At 43.2% G+C, this 20958-nt stretch overlaps 2 protein-coding genes across 4 annotated transcripts in view; both read right to left on the bottom strand.

Annotated features, from left to right (window-relative positions):
- hsd17b7 (hydroxysteroid (17-beta) dehydrogenase 7) overlaps nt 1-11746 on the bottom strand; it is a 73267-nt gene extending 61521 nt beyond the window's left edge. The window contains exon 1 of the mRNA XM_080196620.1: nt 11702-11746. The gene's annotated coding sequence lies outside the window, so the exon portion shown is untranslated. The remainder of the gene's footprint in view (nt 1-11701) is intronic.
- Nucleotides 11747-13679: 1933 nt separating this feature from the next.
- ddr2a (discoidin domain receptor tyrosine kinase 2a) overlaps nt 13680-20958 on the bottom strand; it is a 154152-nt gene continuing 146873 nt past the window's right edge. For all 3 annotated transcript variants that reach the window (XM_080195883.1, XM_080195885.1, XM_080195884.1), the window contains 3 exons: nt 19866-20100; nt 17316-17465; nt 13680-14770 (listed from right to left, as the gene is read on the bottom strand). In XM_080195883.1, coding sequence (XP_080052009.1) covers nt 14621-14770; nt 17316-17465; nt 19866-20100 — 535 coding nt within the window. In that variant the 3' untranslated portion in view covers nt 13680-14620. The remainder of the gene's footprint in view (nt 14771-17315; nt 17466-19865; nt 20101-20958) is intronic.

Raw genomic sequence — 20958 nt, 5'->3', positions numbered from 1 at the left:
ATTAATTGTATTGTGAAGTCTAGCTGTGAGCAGATTAAGAATGTATAGGTTCATTCTATCCAGCACACAGAGATCGCTTTGTGCAGAGTGGTCAATAACAAGACCAGCTTTTGCTTATATATTGGCCGGAATATTGCGGCCATTCATGCCCCGCCACCGCTGTAAGCTAGGATGGTACTCAACCAAATCTCCATTCACAGCAGTGAGATCAGAGAATCCTGTTGGCGTGAATGGCCGAAAATTCTGGCCATTGTGTTTAATGTAGCAAAACATTCCAAAATGCTTTGCAGGAGCTTTGGAAAACAACATTTGGTATTGAACCGAAGGACTAGACATTTGGGTGGATGACCAATTGTTTGGTCAGGAAAGAATGTACTATGGCATGTCTTATGGGGCATAGAGACAGAAAAGTTTAGGGTATCAATTCCAGTTGCTGCAGCACAGAAACTGAAGTCATAGCCACCAATGGTAGAGAATCAAAAGTGAGAATGCCAAAGAAGCCAGATTTAGAGGAACACAGATACCTCAGAGAGTTGTGAGGCTGGAGGAGATTACAAAAATTAGGAAAGGTGAGGCCGTGGAGAGGTTTTAAAATGAGGATGAAATTTTTAAAATCGAGATGTCCCTTATCCTTACGTAGGTCTAGATGACCTATGTAAACACAGGGTGATGGGTCAATGAGGCTTCATATGAGTTAGGATACGGGCTGCAGAATTTTGGATGAATTCAGGTTTATGGGGGTAGCATGTGAGAATGTGGCCAGGAGGAGGTCACAGCTACCTCAGAGGATAACTCTGATGAAGAACAGGCACCCTCCCTCAAGGCAGATTCATGCACCATGGTGGGGTCTCGAATGACTAGAGTGGTGACACAGATGAGCATCATGTGAGCAGGAGATGGAGGCAGAGGCATCTCTGGGCAGCCCCCATTAGAGGGTAGAGGAGACATCCAGCTGGAGATGCTGAGTCTTGCTGAGGTCATGTACAAAATGGGTGCTAGAGGAGCAGCAACAGGAGATATATAAACATTTGTCAGCATTTCCTGAGAGAGTGTAGTCCTTTTGATGAAACCGGAGACCATTTATGATGTGAGCATTGCAACATCTCAAGCATCTGAAGGCATTCCTCCCTCATTAGATCATCCTTATCAAGAGTCATCAGATGGTGACAGAGCAGCAAACTGGTATCAGCAGATTTTATGACACAAGCCCTCTTAAAACCCACCATGGTGAAAAAACTCTTGTTCCTCACTTTTAATAACCTAGTGGTTAAAATTATTGCAGGGCGGGTTAAAATTGGGGCTGATTGGCTGTTCTACAATAAACCTAAGAACATACAAGAAATAGGAGCAGGAATAGACCATATGGCCCTGCTCCACCACTCAATATAATCATGGTTAATCTCCAACTTCAACTCCTACATGCTCCACATAACCCTTGATTCTCAGAGAGATTAAAAATTAATCTATCTCAGCCTTAATTATATTCAATGATGGAACATCCACAATTGTTTGAAGTAAAGAATTTAAAATCGTCATTACTCTTGAAGTGAAGAAATTTCTCTTCCTCTCTATCCTAAATGATCAATCCTTTATCCTGAGACAGAGCCCCAGTCAGGGGAAACAAACTCTACGTCAACCCCCTTTAGCATTATGCATATTTCAATGAGATTAACTGTCGTTCTTCTGAAACTCTAGAGAATATAGGCCCAATTTATTCAGCCCTTTATTATAGGACAATCTTCTCATCCCAAATATCAATATAGTGAACCTTTATTGTACCACCTACAATGCAATTCCTTAAAAGTGGAGATGAAAACTGCAAAAAATGTGGTCTCACCAAAGTCCTAAATTGCAGCAAAGTGCTTTATTTTTGTACTCCAGTCCCCTTACAAAAGAGGTTTATATATCATTTGCCCTTTTACATGTTTGTTATATCTGCATAGTAATCTTATATGCTTGTTGTTCAAATATATCCAAATCCCCTCTGAACATCAACATTTGAAAGTTTCACGCCTTTTAATAAGAATCTTGCTTTTCTCTGCCTACTATCAAAGTCAATAACCTCACACTTCCCCACATTATACTGCATCTACTGCCTTGTTGCTCTCTCACCTAACTTGTTTAAGTCTCTTTACATTCTCTTTGTGTCCTTCTCACAGCTTGCATTCTCCCCTAACTTTGCATCGTCAGCAAACTGAGATACATTATTTCTTAAGCCATTAATATAGATTGTAAGTAATTGAAACCCCAGCACTGATTCTTGCAGCACTGCACCCAGACTGCTCATTTGAAAATGACCACGTAGTCTGACCCTTTGCTTCCTGTCGCCAACCAATCCTCCATCCATGTTTCTATGCCACTCCAAATCCATGAACCCTTACCTTTTTTGTGGTCTTTCTGACAAATTAATCTATGAACCTCATTCACAAACAGAAGAGTAGATCAATTTTTGTGTAGCGAGAATCTTGATGCAAAGCCTTACTCAGATAATTGGAAATCAGCTAAGCAATTCAAATCAAGCAAAATCCTGGCACTGGATGCCTCACTTGACAAAATTTACTCCAAGTTATCCTAGTGGAGGTAACTGAGACCACTGAACTCTGTAACAAAATCGTTTGTGATACATTATTAATAAATAATACCTTCCATGAAACAAGTACGGGTATTGTTTCCTTATTTCATCAGAACTGATTGTGCTTATGACAATTATGCTTCATCTCGGGGCAACACGGTACACAGTGGTTAGCTCTGCTGCCTCACAGTGTCAGGGACGATTCCCGGCTGTGTGGAGTTTGCACGTTCTCCCCACATAGAACATAGAAAAGCTACAGCACAAACAGGCCCTTCGACCCACAAGTTGTGCCGATCATACCTCTACCTACTAGGCTTACCATAACCCTCAATCCTATTAAGTCCCATGTACTCATCCAGAGTCTCTTAAAAGACGCAATCGAAAGTAGAAAGTAGAAAATAACTCAAAAAGGAAGTTAGAAGGGCAAAAAGGGGTCACAAAATGTCTTTGGCAGACAGGATTAAGGAGAATCCTAAGGCATTTTATACATATGTTAGGAACAAGAAGGTTGTCAGGGAAAAAAATCAGACCGCTCAGGGACAAAGGAGGGGAATTATGCTTAGAACCAAAGGAAGTAGGTGAGATCCCAAACGAATACTTTGCATCAGTATTCACAAAGGAGAGGGACATGTTGACTGGTAGTGTCTCAGAAGGATGTGTTGACCTGTTAGAAAAAATCACAATTATAAGGGAGGAAGTGTTAGGTTTTTTAGGAAACATTAAGACAGACAGATCCGCAGGGACTGATGGCATCTATCCTAGACTGCTCTGGGAGGCAAGAGATGAAATTACTGGACCTCTAACAGAAATCTTTGTCTCTTCACTGGACACAGGTGAGGTCTCAGAGGATTGGAGGATAGTAAATGTGATCCCGTTATTTAAGAAGGGTAGCAAGGATAACCTGGGTAATTGTATGCCGGTGAGCTTGACGTCCGTGGTAGGGAAATTGTTGGAGAAGATTCTTAGAGATAGGAAAAATGCACATTTAGAATGGAATAATCTCATTAGGGATAGACAGCATGGTTTTGTACGAGGGAGGTTATGCCTCACAAATTTGGTTGAGTTTTTTTGAGGAGGTGACAAAAACGATTGACGAGGGAAGGGCTGTGGATGTAGTCTATATGGATTTTAGTAAAGCGTTTGACAAGGTCCCTCATGGCAGGCTGGTGCAGAAGGTTAAATCTCATGGGATAAAAGGTGAGCTAGCTAGATGGGTGGAGAACTGGCTTGGCAATAGAAGACAGAGTGTTGCAGTGGAGGGGTCTTTTTCCGCTTGGAGATCTGTGACTAACGGTGTTCTGCAGGGCTCTGTACTGGGACCTCTGCTGTTTGTGATATATATAAATGATTTGGAAGAAGATGTAGCTGGTGTGATCAGTAAGTTTGCGGACAACATAAAGAATAGTGATGAACATTGTCAGAGAATACAGCACAATATAGATAGGCTGGAAAATTGGGCGGAGAAATGGCAGATGGAATTTAATCCAGATAAATGTGAAGTAATGCATTTCGGTAGATCTAATGTAGGGGGGAGCGATACAATAAATGGCAGAACCATCAGGAGTGTAGACACACAGAGGGACCTGGGTGTGCAAGTCCACAGATCCTTAAAGGTGGCAGCACAGGTGGAGAGAGTGGTGAAGAAGGCATATGGCATGCTTGCCTTTATTGGACAGGGCATTGAGTATAATAGTTGGCATATGATGTTGCAGCTATATAGAATGTTGGTTAGGCCACATTTAGAATACTCTGTCCAGTTCTGGTCACCACTATACCAGAAGGACGTGGAGGCTTTGGAGAGAGTATAGAAAAGGTTTATCAGGATGTTGCCTGGTATGGAGGGTCTTAGCTATGAGGAGAGATTGGGTAAACTGGGTTGTTCTCCCTGGAAAGACGGAGGATGAGGGGGGGACCTAATAGAGGTGTATAAAATTATGAAGGGCATAGGTAGGGTGAACAGTGGGAAGCTTTTTCCCAAATCAGAGGTGTCGAACACAGGGGGTCACAAGTTCAAGGTGAGGAGGGCAAGGTTCAACACAGATGTCGGGGGATGTATTTTACACAGGGGGTGATGGGGACCTGGAATGCACTGCCAAGCAAGGTGGTTCAGGCGGACACGCTGGGATCATTTAAGAATTATCTAGATAGCCACATGAACAGACTGGAAATAGAAGGATACATACAAATGATCTAGTTGGGTGCATGAGCGGCGCAGGCTTGGAGGGTCAAAGGGCCTGTTCCTTTGTTGTTTGAATTTCTGTCCACCACCACTGATGGCAGCTGATTCCACACACCTGCCACCCTTTGAGTGAAAAACTTACCCCTGACATCTGCTCTGTACCTACTCGCCAGCACCCTAAACCTGTGTCCTCTTGTGGCAGCCATTTCAGCCCTGGGAAGAAGCCTCTGAGAATCCACCTGATCAATACCTCTCAACATCTTATACACCTCTATCAGGTCACCTCTCATCCTGCATCTCTCCAAGGAGAAAAGACCGAGCTGTCTCAACCTATCCTCATAAGGAATGCTACCTAATCCAGGCAACATCCTTGTAAATCTCCCTTGCACCCTTTCGATGGCTTCCACATCCTTCCTGTAATGAGGCAACCAGAACTGAGCACAGTATTCCAACTGGGGTCTGACCAGCGTCTATAAAGCTGCAGCATTATCTCCCGACTCCTAAACTCAGTGCCTTGATTGATGAAGGCTAGTACACCATACGCCTTCTTAACCACATCGTCTACCTGTGAAGCCGATTTGAGAGTCCTATGAACCTGGACCCCTAGATCCTTCTGATCTTCCACACTGCTAAGAGAGTTATCCTTAATATTATATTCCTTCATCCCATTTGACCTGCCAAAATGGACAACTGCACATTTATTCGGGTTGAAGTCCATCTACCACTTCTCTGACCAGTCTTGCATCCTATCTATGTCATGCTGCAACTTCTGACATCCCTCAAAACTATCCACAACACCTCCAAGCTTCATGTCATCGGCAAACTTACCAACCCATCCCTCCACTTCCTCATCCAGGTCATTTATAAAAATCACAAACAGCAAGGGTCCCAGAACAGATCCCTGGGGCACTCCACTGGTGACCGATCTCCATGCAGAAAAGACCCATCTACAAACACCCTTTGCCTTCTGTGGGCAAGCCAATTCTGGATTCATAAAGCAACATTCCCTTGGATCCCATGCCCCCTCACTTTCTCAATAAGTCTTGCATGGGGGATCTGATCGAACGCCTTGCTGAAAGTCCACATAAACCACATCTACCGCTCTTCCTTCGTCAGTGTGTTTAGTCACATTTTCAAAAAACTCATCCAGGCTCTTAAGGCACAATCTTTGACAAAGCTGTGCTGACTACTTTTGATCATACTATACTTCTCTAAATGTTCATAAATCCTGTCTCTCAGGATCTTTTCCATCAACTTACCAACCACTGAGGTTAGACTCACCAGTTGATAATTTCATGGGCTATCGCTATTCCCTTTCTTGAATATAGGAACCACATCCGCAATCCTCCAATCCTCCGGAACATCTCCCATCTCCATTGATGATGGACAGATCATCGTCAGAGGCTCTGCAATCTCTTCCCTCGCCTCCCACAGTAACCTGGGGTATATCCCATCTGGTTCCGGCGACTTATCTGTCTTGGTGCTTTTCAAAAGCTCCAACACATTCTCTTTCTTAATGTCCACATACTCAAGCTTTTCAATCCGCCGCAAGCCTGCACTACAACCACCAAGATCTTTTTCCACCGTGAATACCGAAGTAAAGTATTCATTGAGCACTTCTGCAATTTCTACTGGTTCGATACAAACTTTCCCACCGTCACATTTTATAGGTCCTATTTCTTCACATCTTATCCTTTTACTCTTCACATATTTGTAGAATACCTTAGGATTTTCCTTAATCTTACCTGCCAAGGCCTTCTCATGACACCTTTGGCTCTCCTAATTTCCTTCTTAAGTTCCTTCCTACAAGCCTTATACTCCGCTAGATCCCTAACATTACCTAGCTCCCTGAACCTTTTGTACAATTTTCTTTACTTTTTGACTAAATTCATTACAACTTTTGGTCCCTGTAACCTACCAAAACTTCCCTGTCTCATCGAAACGTTGTCGTGCAGAACTCTAGACAAACATTCCTTGAAAATCTGCCACTTTACTTTGGTACATTTCCCCGAGAATACCTTTTTCCAATTTACGCCTCTAATTTCCTGCCTGATGGCTTCATATTTCCCTTTACTCAGATAAACACTTTCCTAGCTTGCCTGATCCTATCTCTCTCCAATGCCAGTGTAACGGAGATAGAGTTATGATCACGATCCCCAAAATGCTGTCCTACTGAGAGATCTGACACCTGTCCACGTTCATTACCCAATACCAGATCGAGTACAGCCTCTCTTGTAGGCTTATCCACATACTGTGTCAGGAAACCCTCCTGAACACACCTAACAAACTCCTCCCCATCCAAACCCCTTACCCTAGGGACATCCATTCGATATTTGGGAAATTAAAATCTCCCATCACAACAACTCTGTTATCACTAAATTTCTCCAGGATCTGTTTCCCTATCTGCTCCCCAACATCCCTGTTACTATTGGGTGGCCTACAGAAAACACCCAGTAAAGTTATTGACCCTTTCCTGTTCCTAACTTCCACCCACAGAGACTCCGTAGACAATCCCTCCATGGCGTCCACCTTCTCCACAGCTGTGACACTATCCCTGATCAACAGTGCAACTCCCCCACCTCTTTTGCCTCCCTCCCTGTCCTTCCTGAAACATCTGAAACCTGGCACTCGAAGTATCCACTCCTGTCCCTGAGTCATCCAAGTCTCGGCAATGGCCACCACATCACATTTCCAAGCAGCGATCTACACTCTAAGCTCATCCACTTTGTTCACAACACTCCTAGCGTTGAAATAGACACATTTCAAACCTTCAGTCTGAGCGCTCCCCTTCTCCATCACCTGTCTATCCTCCCTCTTACACTGTCGACAATCCATCTCTATTTGCGAGCTAACCTCCTTGCTCCCAGTCACTTCATTTCGATTCCCTCCCCCCAACCACTCTAGTTAAAGTCTCCCCAGTAGCCTTAGCCAACCTTCCCGCCAGGATATTGGTCCCCCTGGGATTCAAGTGTCACCCGTCCTTTTTGTACAAGTGACACCTGCCCCTAAAGAGGTCCCAATGATCCAGGAACCTGAATCCCTGCCCCCTACTCCAATCCCTCAGCCACGCATTCATCCTCCACCTCATTCCATTCCTGCTCTCACTTTTTCGTGGCACAGGCAGCAATCCCGAGATTACTACCTTTGTGTTCCTCCTTCTCAACTGTCTACCTAACTCCTATATTCTCTTTTCATGTCCCCTTCCTTTTCCTATGTCAGCGGTACCAACATGTACCACGACCTCTAGCTCCTCTCTTTCCTGCTTCAGGATTTTTGAGATGCGACCAGAAACATCCCGGATCCCGGCACCAGGGAGGCAAACTACCATTTGAGATTCCTGTCTGCCTCCACAAAATCGCCTGTCCGACCCCCTCACTGTAGAGTCCCCGATTAATACTGCCTTCCTTCTCCTTTCCTTACCCTTCCTACAGGGTAAGAACTACAGGGCGGGACTCTGTGCCAGAGACTCAGCCACTGCTGCTTCCACCAGGTGGGCTGTCCCCCCCCCAACAACAGTACTCAAACAGGAGTACTTATTGTGAAGGGGCACATCCACCAGGGTGCTCCCCAGCACCTGAGCTTTCCCCTTCCTGACCGTGACCCACTTGCCTGCCTCCCGGGCCCCGGTGTGACCACCTGCCAATAACTCCTATCTATCACCTCCTTATTTTCCCTGACCAAATGAAGGTCATCCAGCTGCAGCTCCAGTTCCCTAACACAGTCCCTTAGGAACTGCAGCTCAACGCACCTGGCACAGATATGGACATCCAGGAGGCCAGGAACCTCCAGGACCTCCCACATCCGACACTGGGAACAACGGACTGGCCTCACACTCATAATTCCCCTTTTCTTCAAGGGACACAGAAAAAGTAATTAAGAATTAAACCTAACGTGCCTCATCCGTTTCTGCCTAAGCCCATTGAGCCAAAGCCCATCAGCTCTCACTCTGCTCCCTGCTCACTCCGCTGCCCGCTACCAACACTGCCCGCTGTATAGTGCGGCCTCCTTTTTAAACCTCCCTCGCTAAAAAAAAACCTTCCCAGCTCACCCCGCGGCCCACTTCTGCTTTTCAGTTAAAGTAACTTGTAAAAAGAAAAAACTCGTGAGAAACTAAAAAGATAGTCAATCGCTTACCTTCTCACTCCAGCCACAAATCGATCCTCCTCTCAGCTTGCTCCGAAGAACAAACATATCTGCATGGGTTTTCCTGTGGGTGCTCTGGATTCCTCCCACAATCTGAAAGATGTGCTGGTTTGGTGCATTGGCTGTGTTAAATTCTCCCTCAGTGCACCCAAACAGGTGCTGGAATAAGACAACTGGGGAATTTTCACAGTTACAGTAATTACAGTGTTAATATAAGCCTATTTGTGACTAATAAATAAACTTTACTTCTAAAATCATTACTTTGAAATTGGGAGAACCATTTGTGCAAACCACTGTGTAAATGGACTGTGGGCCAATAATCCTAGAGTTTAGAAGACTGGGAAGTCATATCATTGAAATAGAAAATTCTTAAGAGACTTGCGATGGGAGATGCTGGGAGGATGCCACCTCTGGCTAGTGAATCTGGAAGAGAGTCAGAATCTCAAGAGGCTGGCCGTTTAGACCGAAGTGGGAAAGTATTTCTTTACTTTTTATGAACTTTTGAAATTCCTGACCACAGGGAGCTGAGAATGCTCACTCCTCAAGTGTATTGAAAACAGTGACTGATTGATCTTTAGAAACTAAGGGAATCAAGTGATATGGAGCCAGTGGATCAAAGTGTAGAGATGGTAGAAGAAGAGAGCAGCCATGATCTTACAGGGCAGGCTCAAGGGGCCGAATGGCCTTCTCCTGCACCTTTTTCTTATGTTCATTTGAACAGCACTTTTCTGGGCTTTAATTGGGAATAGGAAATAAAGCCTAAATGTTTTTACTTGCATCTGTTAATACCTCCCACCTCAGCTGGGCAAAGTATCACATTTATCTCGAATTTCTGGCTTGCATGTCAAACATTTCTGGAGCTGGGTACAAACAGATGCGGTACAGAGAATCAAACACAGCAATGGACACGTTGGCCAGTTGGAAGTTTGGTTAAAAGCAAAGCACTGCAGAACAGTTTCTAAGAAAACCAAGTATATAAATATTGGATGTGCTACACTTTGGAAAGTTTTCCAAATGCCTCTCATCTCCCACACTGCCATTTTATTCCAGTTCATCATATTTTAAATTTATGTTTATTTATTGTCGCAAGTAGGCTTACATTAACACTGCAATGAAGTTACTGTAAAAACCCCCTAATCGCCACACTTTGACACCTGTTTGGGTACACTGAGGGAGAATTTAGCATGGCAAATGCACCTAACCAGCATGTATTTTGGACTGTGGGACAAAACTGGAGTATCTGGAAGAAACCCACATAGACACGGGGAGAATATGCAAACTCCACACAGACAGCAACCCAGGCTGCGATTCGAACCCGGGGCCCTGGCTCTGTGAGGCAGCAGTGCTAACCTCTGTGCCACCATGACGCCCTGTCATCCTTCCTTTAGCACAACACCACACTGTAACCTGGACCGTACCAGTGATCTTTCTGAAGGAGATTGAAAGGAAATGTATAAAATCTGGCCAGAAGAAAACTTGCGGTTGAACACAATCACTGTACATTTGAATGAAGGCTTTTATGCAAATTTGCTGATCAAGTTGGTGTTCTTGCTGTGAATAAAACACCAGTTCCAGGATTACTTTCTGATGAATCAGAAAATGGAATAAAAATGAACTTGCCTTACAGCCCAGCAGATAAAAAAATGTAAACGTGTCAGCAAGTTCCTCACCCCAAAGAGCCCACCAGTTCGAACTGTTCATTTGTTTGCCCTTTAACCTGATATGCTTCTCCATTCTCTCTCTTTCTGGCTTCTGCTCCTCACCAGGCCTCAGATAACAGAAATCATTTTCCCAAAAACTATTTGTCATTTTGGGTGAGAAAACTGGTATGATTTGCACCATCATGTCTGATGTGAATCAGATCATATTTTTCCCACACTTAGGGACGGACTCTTCATTCTTTCTGGCAGCGGCCATGGGGCATGAACAGCTGGAGATTTTCAGCCTTAGTCTTTTTTTGGGAGAGGAGAGAGTTTAACATCGGTTTTGGGGCCTAAACATGTCAACGGCAATCAGGCGCCATTTTTAAAGGGTACCCTGATCTCAAAGAGAAATTGAAGATCCTCTCCCTCATTGAAGGGATGTTTCCCCATCCCTCCCCCTCCATATCATCAGGGCCTCCTAATGACTCCTCCTTCCTGACTTCTTCATGTCCCCTCATCCATGACTCCCCTCATGTCCCCCTCCATCTCATACATGACCTCCTTTCATGCTGCCCCTTCAGGACCTATCCTCTTCAGGCCCTACCCCTTTGCACTGTCTTAGTATCCTCACAGTGTCAGAGTGCCAATTGGCATTGCCAAGCTATGCCCAGCTATGTCCCTGACCATCCAGGGTCTTCAACGGCCTCTGAGTCCCCCACCCTCCCCATGTGGCCTTCACGCCGAGTCTCCGTTTGTGGAGATCAGCAATGATTCTCGCCAGGTTCGCGCTGCACCCGAGGGGCGGATAATCCCAGGAGCAGGGAGAATCCAGCCTTGAATGGAGTTGGGATATTTAACTACGTATTTAAATATTCTAATCTTGTTCCCACCAGATTACCCCTGTGGGACCGAATGCTGGGAGCATTACAACAGGATTGCCCGTTGGCGCTGAGCGTGTTAAACACCTTACCAGCAATTCTCCGGCCCTGCTCTTCACCGGGTGTGACCTGGTTGGAAAATCACCGCTATTGTCTCCAATAAATAAATTGGATCCATCTATCTTTTCCCTCTGCATTCAGATGTGTTTTGTATGAATACATACAATTTTGTACTTCTGTATGTAAGCAAGTGTACATGTGTAAATTTGTGCATTGGTGTTCCTACCTGTGTGAAGCAACGAAAATATATGGTCAATAATTTGCTTTAATGGAAAGACGTGTAGAATAGAGAAGCTGTAGAAAGAAGAAATGTAGTTTATGGTCAAGACTTGCACAGGCTATCCAACTATGATGAGATATTTATAAAATACTTAAGTTTGACTAAAAACATCCATCAAGTTTTGAGACATTGGCAGCACAGCTGGTGGGAAACGATTTGTCTTCTTTAAACTTGTTGGCTGTGGGTTTTCTGCAGAAGCAGTTTTCTCACATGGGAGTCACACCACATTATCAGGAGAGGACAAAGAAGAGTTATTTTACAAATGGCTAAAGCCATACTTGTATCAATCAGTGTCCCAAGACTTGATAAGCACAACTAACTACTGGCCAAGAAAAAAAAAATCCAACTTCACTTCTGGACAGTTGCCAACTTAATTTGAACAATGTTTGGCTGAATAACATTGGAAGTAATGATCGGCCCCCAATGTATCACATGCAGTTACAGCCCGAACGATGGAAAAAAAGGGATGCAGTTGAGAAAGAGAAAGAGAGAGGTAGTGTAACTCCATGGTATGAATGTTCAGGATGGTGGGGACCCGACGACAGATTGGCATAAGGCAGGACATCTGCTCCTCAATCTGGAGGAAGTCACACTTTAGAGAGCTACCAGCCATTCAGATTTGCCAGCTGTTCTCTAGTCCCTGCAGGTACAATGCTGCAGTGGCCAGAAGGGACACTGCAGGGGGCTGCTTGGCACTAATTTGCAGGAATTGGAGGACTAGTTAAATGGCAAGGGTCTCAGGGCAAGAAGCGTAGAGAATGCCTTGGGGTTGTAAGGGGCGGCAATGGGGGTGTCGAGGGATAGGCTGGTATGGGTGGAGGGAGTGTGTCCAGGAGATCATTGGTCTTAAAGAGAGGGTGTCCCTGGACAGAAGGGGGGTTTTTGATGAAGATACAATCACCTCTTCTGGCCTGAGACCCAATTATGTTTAATTATGCATTTCTCCTCCCCTGAGCTGTCATCTGCTAGAATTCTGGCCCATAATTCTCTGTATTCTATTGCTTTTTTTTAGTATTCTTTCACAGGATGTGGGCATCATTGGTTGGGTAAGCATTTATTGCTCATCCCTATTTGCCCATGAGAGGTTATTTGGGCCATTTCAGAGAGCAGTTAAAAGTCAACCACATTGCTGTGAATCTGGAGGTCACATGTAGGTCAAACTGGATAAGGACGGCAGATTTTCATTCCTAAGCGGCAGCAGTGAACCAGATGGATTTTTACAACAAATCAGTATTTTGTGGTCACCATTACAAAGACTAGCTTTCAGTTCCAAGTATTATTCATTGAATTCAAACTCCATCAGCTATCATGGTGAGGTTCGAAAGCAAGTCCTTAGAGCATTAGTTTGGGCCTCTAGATTTTTTAAAAATTTATTTGTTGGACATGGGCATCACTGGCTGGCCAGATTTATTACCTATCCCTAGTTGTGTGAGGATAGTTGACAGTCAACCACATCGCTGTGGCTCTGGAGTCACACATAGGCCAGACCAGATAAGGTTGGCAGATTTCCTTCCCTAAAGAACATTAGCGAACCAGAGGATTTTTCTGACAATCAACAATGGTTTCATGGTCATCAGTAGATTCTTAATTCCAGATTTTTTAAAAATTTGAATTCAAATTCTTCCAGTTGCCATGGCGGGATTAGTACCTGGGTCTCCAGAACATTAATTGCTCAATTAATAGTCTAGCGATAATACAACTAGGCCATCACCTCCCCAAAAGTCTTGTGATGTTACCATTAATGCCACCATCTCCCAGTAACAGTATATTGCAACCAGTGCATTGAATTACTGCATTGCAAAAGATTTTTGATGGATAAGTGAGATTTTGAGCATGATCTCACAATTGCTGCAATTCTTGGCTCAGAACTCTCAAACTCTGTTAAGACTAAGAAAAGTCTGACAGATGGTACTGAGAAAAGAGATATTTGCATGTACATTTAATAAAATTTGCATAAATATCTAAATACAGTTGGGTAACTGCGCTCAAAATGAAAACATCTAGTCAATATACAGATATCCAGAACCAAAATAATATAGCAATGACGCAAGTCTGCCAATAAACATTTTGATACCCAAATTAAACCAGCATCTTTATTGCTTGGTCATAACTCAACGAACAACATGCATTAGTAGACTTACTTTTGATGCTGTAATATCTGTCATTAAGCCATAAGCAATTGTATTCTTGAATATAAATTGCACTTTGAAAGCACTCATGACTGTGCTTTTCTAGACATTAGTAGCAAAAAGTGCTTCTTTAAAAAAAACTAAAAATAATCTCTCTGTATTCTGAAGCAATGTTCTTTGATGTGAGCCAGATGCTAAAGAAAACTTGTAGACAAAACACTTTACCAAACATGTTGTGCCCTCCTATTCCAAACAGCATTTACAATTTCTCCTGAAGTACTACTGAAAAGTGTGAATAGAACATTTAGAATAAAGATGTCCATAGGAAGGCATTTCTACTGTTTATATGCTACTGTACATGTATTGCTTTTATTTCTCTCATTTTCTACATATCCTTGCACCTTACCAAAAAACTTTCTACCCTGATATGGCTCTTCTGCTTTCATTATCCTGTCCATTTAATTGCAGGAAGTCCAAATGAACAAAGCGGCAAAGATGTTTGTCCAACGCCATATCATTAAGTTCTAATTTCCACCATTTTATCGTGAAAATAAGACTTTCCACTTGCTTTCTTCCTCCTCCGAATATGCTTCCATCTTGCGGCACTGCAAACGGTAGCTTTCATTCCTCACCCTCCACAATTGAAACACGCCAAAACATGTGTGACGGTAATCAGATGTGAAAAGGTTTATTTAAAGTCATGACTGTTTGGCCGCCCTCTCCCCTCACGACGCGCTCATTCCTCCAGCCCAGATGCAATGGCGGATTCCTGCAAAATGCGATGGATGTCTTGGAAAGTGGGCCGGGTTTTGGGTTCACGTCGCCAACAACTGAGCATCAGCTTGTACACGCCATCCGGACAGATCGCTGGCTGAGAAAGATAAACCTACACACAATAGACAGAGAAGCAGTGTAAGAAATCCACTGGCATGGGTTAGATTCATATAATGTTACAACAAAACAAAGACAAATTTGCATTTGCATAGCTTCATAGCATGGGCAGCAAGATGGCACAGTGGTTTGCACTGCTGGCTCACAGTGCCAAAGGCCCAGGTTCAATTCTAGCCTCAGGTAAGTGAGAAATTTGCATGTTCTCCCCGTGTCTGCGTGGGTTTCCTCCGGGTGCTCCAGTTTCCTCCCACAGTCCAAAGGTGTGCAGGTTAGGTTGATTGGCCGTGCTAAATTGACCCTTAGTGTCAGGGGGATTAGCAGGGTAAATAAATTGTGTTACGGGGATAGGGCCTGGGTGGATTGTGATCGGTGTAGACTTGATGGGCCAAATGGCCTCTTTCTGCACTGTAGGGATTCTATGACTCAGGGCTGCAGATGTCTCAAAATGTTGTATATCCTAGTATTCTTTGAAATATCATCACTGTTCTAGTACAGGGAACTTCAGCAGCCAGTTGTTGCACAGGAAACTTCTGTGGACAGCACTGTGATAGTGACCAGATAATCTACTTTATTACTGATGATTGTGGGATAAATATTGTCCAGGATACAGATCCCCTTCTTCAAAATAGTATAATGAAATTTTTTTTACATCCACCTGAGAGGGCAGACAGGGTCACAGTTTAACAGCTCATCTGAATGACGGCATATGTGTGTGCACGTGTATATGTATTTAAGTGTGTGTGCATATATGTGTGTGTATATGTGTACATGTGTGAGTTTGTGTGTATGCGTGTGTACAAGTGTATGTGTGCATATGTGTGCGTATGTGTGTGCGCGCATATGTGTATGTGCATGTGAACTCCAAGTGCATGTGTTCTTGAAAGCTGAAGCATTTTGAAATAATTTTTACTTAGACTTGATGAAAAAAAGTATGAATGTCTTTTAAAGTCAAAGCATTAAACCAGTTAAACGCTCACTGAATTGACAAGTATTTCCATAGAACCAAAGAATTGCTACAGTTCAGAAGGAAGCCGTTTGGCCCACTGAGTCTACACTGACTCTCCGAAAGAGTATCTTACCCAGGCCCAACCCCACCGCCCCATCGCAGTAACCCCACACATTTATCATGATTAACCCACTAATGCACACAACTTTACGCATTAAGGTTTCTTTTATTCTTTAAAAAAAATCCCATCGTGGTCAAACAAGGAGTGAGGCCAGAGGGAAGCCATTCCATCTCTCGTTCTTTTAAACAAGCATTAAAAAGAATTCTAGTTACACTGTATGGAATTGACAATTCTTTAATATGAAGGGAACTAGGCAGATTAATCAACATTCATATTGTCATGAAGATTTGCTTTATGTCAAATAACGTTTTTTAATCTACCATCTGAAAATCTGAACTTTTAAATACAGAGACATTTAAATACAGGCATCAAAAGGTGACTGCAGCTAATGATCAAAGATGGCTACCATAATTTGCATCAGTGTACATTGCAAACTATTAGGATGGACACAGGATACCTGCAAAGATCAATCAAGGGCAATGACTTGGAGAGTATGAGTGAACTTTATAAACCTGTCCCGTTATCAAGGGAGTCACCCAATCTATTCAACTGGTGGAGCCGAACCATTAAGCGTAATTGTTTGGAAAATAAGACGAGCTGAGAGATGTTCCCAGACATGTGCTCATCAAGCTATAAAGGGAATCAGCTGAACAGCAGAACCCTCCCAGACATGAACTAATTACTCTTGCAAGGGGGAATGCCCTAATGATGACCACTGGACGATGGTCATGTGACAGACCCACCCTGTGTGTCATTAAGTTTTTGCTTTCTCTGCCGTAAGAGAACAAGTAGCTGGGATACCAAGAGAGAAGGCCTGAGTGAGGGAGTCACTGTGGTGGGGCAAATGCAGTTCATTTATTTTAACAATGTACCCTACTTTAAAGTATATCACTTCATCGCAGAAGAAATACAATTTCATTTATTTAAATAAGTTTTGGATCAACCTTTTTGATCATAGTCACATTCCTAATATTTCCCCAAACATGTTTATGTGTCAATTTAGCTAAGTTGATGGTAATTTTGCTTCAGGCAGAACATTATGGGTTCATGTTGCTCTTGCAGAGTGCCAGCATGGATGTATTATGTTGAAAAGCCTCCTTTTGTGTTGTAATCATTCTCTGATTACAGCTGTCACTCCAGGACTTGAGTACATAATCTGGATTGACAGTTGGGTGGCGTGTTAGCAGACTGCTGCTGTGTTGAACATTTCATATCTCAAATGGCGCTCCTGTTTCAGGTTTGTATCCTCATGGGGTACATTGTTGGGTAGGAACATACGGTGCCGAATATAAAGTTTACAAAGCGTGTAACTGGCACGTATTGACTATGTGTCTCATCAACATTGTTACTAAATATTCTGGTATATTGTTTAAGAGGAAATGTAGCACATTTGAGCAATATTGTCTCTGAAGGTTTCCTTGAATTGTTATTTTGCCACCATGTTAGTTTAAGATTGTTGCAACTCAAGCTTACTTGTCGGCTCTGATCTCTGAAGAACTCGCCAGTATTTTCAATGACTTGCTCATCTGACAGTTGGGAGTAGGGCTGTTCTCGGCAGAAAGTTAAGGATTCCCACAGGGTCACTCCAAAAGCCCAAACATCACTGGCTGTAGTAAACTTGCCCTAAAAGGAAAGTAGGCAAAATAAAGGTACATCGCCACCATTATTAAAGAATTAAGAATATGCAGTTACTTCTGCAGCTGAGAGTGATGATGTCTGAAGAGAAGAGGAAATAAAAGAGAATTGGATTATGGCTTGACAAATTATTCTTTGTAGTGATCGAGATGACGAACAAAAATTCCACTTGGAATTATTGTCCACGTTGCTACTCATTCAACTCTGTTCTATAAAATTAGCAAATCCCATTAACTGACAAGGCACTAATTCCTTGTCACAGGGACACAAGGTGTGGAGATACCGGCGTTGGACTGGAGTGGGCATAGTAAGAAGTCTCACAACACCAGGTTAAAATCTAACAGGTTTATTTGGAATCACGAGCTTTCAGAGCACTGCTCCTTCCTCAGGTGAGTGGACTCCAATCACCTGAGGAAGGAGCAGCGTTCTGAAAGCTCGTGATTCCAAATAAACCTGTTGGACTTTAACTTGGTGTTGTGAGACTTCTTACTATAGCAACACAAGACATAGGAGCAAGAGTAGACCTCATGGCTTATTGAACCTATAAAATCATGGCTGATCTTGGGCTTCAACTCCACCTTTCTGCCCATTCCCCATATCCCCTTAATTCCTTGTGAGACTAGGGCCAAGATTCTCCATGACTGGGGTTCTTCCGTCCCACAGCAGTGAATGGAGATTTGGCTGAGTAAATGAGACTGGAGAATTCCGGTCTGGCATTTTATCCTAAGTCTGATTAGTTTATCAATTTATCCACCTACTGTCTTTCTTTCTTAAATGTCTTTATATCATTTTAGTCTCTTCTTCAAATACGTTGGAACTATATAGCATTCCTTCATTGTGGCTGGGTCAACATATTGGAACTCCCTTCCAAATACCGCTGTGGATGTACCTGCATTACAAAGACACCAGCGGGTCAGGAAGGCACCAGCACCTTCTCAAGGGCAATTAAAGTTGGGTCTTACCAGTAATGCAGACATTCCATGAATGAATGAAGTAAAAGCCCTTGTTAACCTCCTTGTAAATACACAGGCAAAGCACTCATCAATGGATGGGGTCATCCCCAAATTTGTCAGAGTGTCAGTTTCAGACTGAAAACTAGCATGTATCCCTCCAGCTTCACAGTCCAGTTTTCATTTCAGATTGTCTAGCACTCAGTGTGCAGCAGACATCCCTCTCTCTCCTCCACCAACCCCCCACCACTCCACCCGCTCCCCCCCCCCCCAAACCATCACTCCTCCCACTCCCCCCTGGAATTGAAGGCATTGAGGCACTTGCACTTCCTTTCCCCCTCGCGCAAGGCATTAGCACGCCTACACACACACACACACACACACACACACACACACACACACACACACACACACACACACATATGCATTAGGGCACCCTCCCCACCCCCATGAGGCTTCCCAGAGGGCTCGTCGCTCACCACTCAGGGGCTATAATTACCTGAAAACTAGTGGTGATTCATGCCAGCGTGATGTCATGCCAACTGGGTGGGAAGATACATATATAATAGAAGTCGTGGCGTCAAGATTGCTAATGTGATTATAATGTATGTAAATTAGGCTTGCGTTCTTCCTGGGTGTGACCCTGATTATGTCATTGGAGAGGGGGTGGCCGGGGATGATCAAACACTGAAATCTCGCTGGTAAAAATCACATTTTTGGCCTCGCGCTAGATTTAGCTGCCATTACGGGATTTGCGCCTGTGTACAGTGCGACCCTTAAATTGCAGTAAATATTTCTGCCATTTCGTTGACATCACCTGTGAGTTTATCATGTGTATCCCTTATTGGCCCAATCCCCATCTTGGTTTAACATGTGTCTGCAAATATTTTACTTTATTAATTTTGTGGTCTGCATTGATTTCCTAATTCCATTTTTGATTTTCTAATTGTAATTTCTTCATATTTTCATCCTCTCATTTCCTGCCTTTCTACGTGGTCTTTGCTTGCTGCTTTAGTTTCAATGTTACCCTTATTTTTCAGATGCTGAAAGGACTCAATGAAATAGGAGGTTTGTGTGGAGCATAAACACTGCCTGTGCCTGTTAGGCCCTATGCTCTAGTTGAGTGTCATAAATTCAATATCATTCTACGTTAGGATTACCAATAGTAATTAATGCATTCCAGGAGATTTTAGCACATGACTTCCCCCCATGCTCCAGCCATTGATTGGCCAACATATCTGTCCTTGTGACATATTGTCTGTCAACACCAATTAGAGTGCAAAATGACCCATTACCCAATTGCGTGATTATTGAAAGAAAGTAAAGTGAAACCATCTCTGTTTTATCAATGCCTGAAGACTGCAGCCTCCAGACCCCAGATTTAAACATGGGTACACACACATGCACCGCGAGTTTGAATGCATCTCAAGGTGCTCACCAGTAGAATGCTTTCCCAGGACATCCAGCGAATAGGAAGCACAGCTCGCCCTTGGATCCGGTAGTAATCTCCGCTGTACAAGTTACGGCTCATGCCAAAGTCAGCTATCTTGATTGTGTAATTTTTACCCACCAGGCAGTTTCGAGTGGCAAGGTCACGATGAACAAAGTTGAGTGAGGAGAGGTACTTCATGCCGGAAGCTATCTGCGTGGCCATCAATATGAGGTTGGCATAGCTGAGATTAGAAACAAAAGGAGACAAATGAAAGGAGATGTCATTTATTTACATGCTTGCTTCTTATATCAAGTGCACATACCAAAGGCAAATGACAAGAGAAAAGAAAGACTTTCATTTGTATAGCACAATGCACAACCACTGGATGTTCCAAAGCATTTTCTAGTCAATGAGATACTTTTGATGTATAGTCACTGTTTTAATGTGGGAAATGTAATAGCCAACTTGCACACAACAAGTTCCCAATGTAATAATGATGTTGATTGAGAAATAAATACTGGCCAAGTCACTGGGGATGACCCCCATGCTCTTTGTAGAAATAATGCCATGGGATCTTTTACATCCACCTGAGAGGGTTGAGCTTTCCACCTGAGAAATGGCACTCAGTACACTACTGGAGTGTCAGCCTTGGGTTTTGTGCTCAAGTCCTGGAGTGGGATTTGAACTCAGAACCTTGTGACTCAGGAGATGAGAGTGCTCACACACAAGTCACAGCTAACAAAACATTCTCTAAATTAAATTTACGCAATCAAAAGAATTACAAAAATTTTCACAATCAAAAGAATTGCAAAAATATTAAAAGCGGCCTGTAGATTTTAATTGCAAAGCTCAGAGGCCAAGAAAATGAGTTATTGCTACTTTGTACATGAATATGGTACCAGCAGCTAAATATAATGGTAAGCAAGTCATGTATAGGCTGAAATTATGACAGTAAGAAGTCTCACAACACAGGTTAAAGTCCAACAGGTTTATTTGGAATCATGAGCTTTTGGAACACTGCTCCTTCATCAGCTGAGTCCAAATAAACCTGTTGAACTTTAACCTGGTGTGAGACTTCTTATTGTGCCCATCCCAGTCC

The sequence above is a fragment of the Carcharhinus amblyrhynchos genome, chromosome 9 (genome assembly GCF_965287045.1).
Source record: "Carcharhinus amblyrhynchos chromosome 9, sCarAmb.v2.hapA, whole genome shotgun sequence".
NCBI lineage: Eukaryota > Metazoa > Chordata > Chondrichthyes > Carcharhiniformes > Carcharhinidae > Carcharhinus > Carcharhinus amblyrhynchos.
This window is presented reverse-complemented; position numbering and strand designations above follow the sequence as displayed.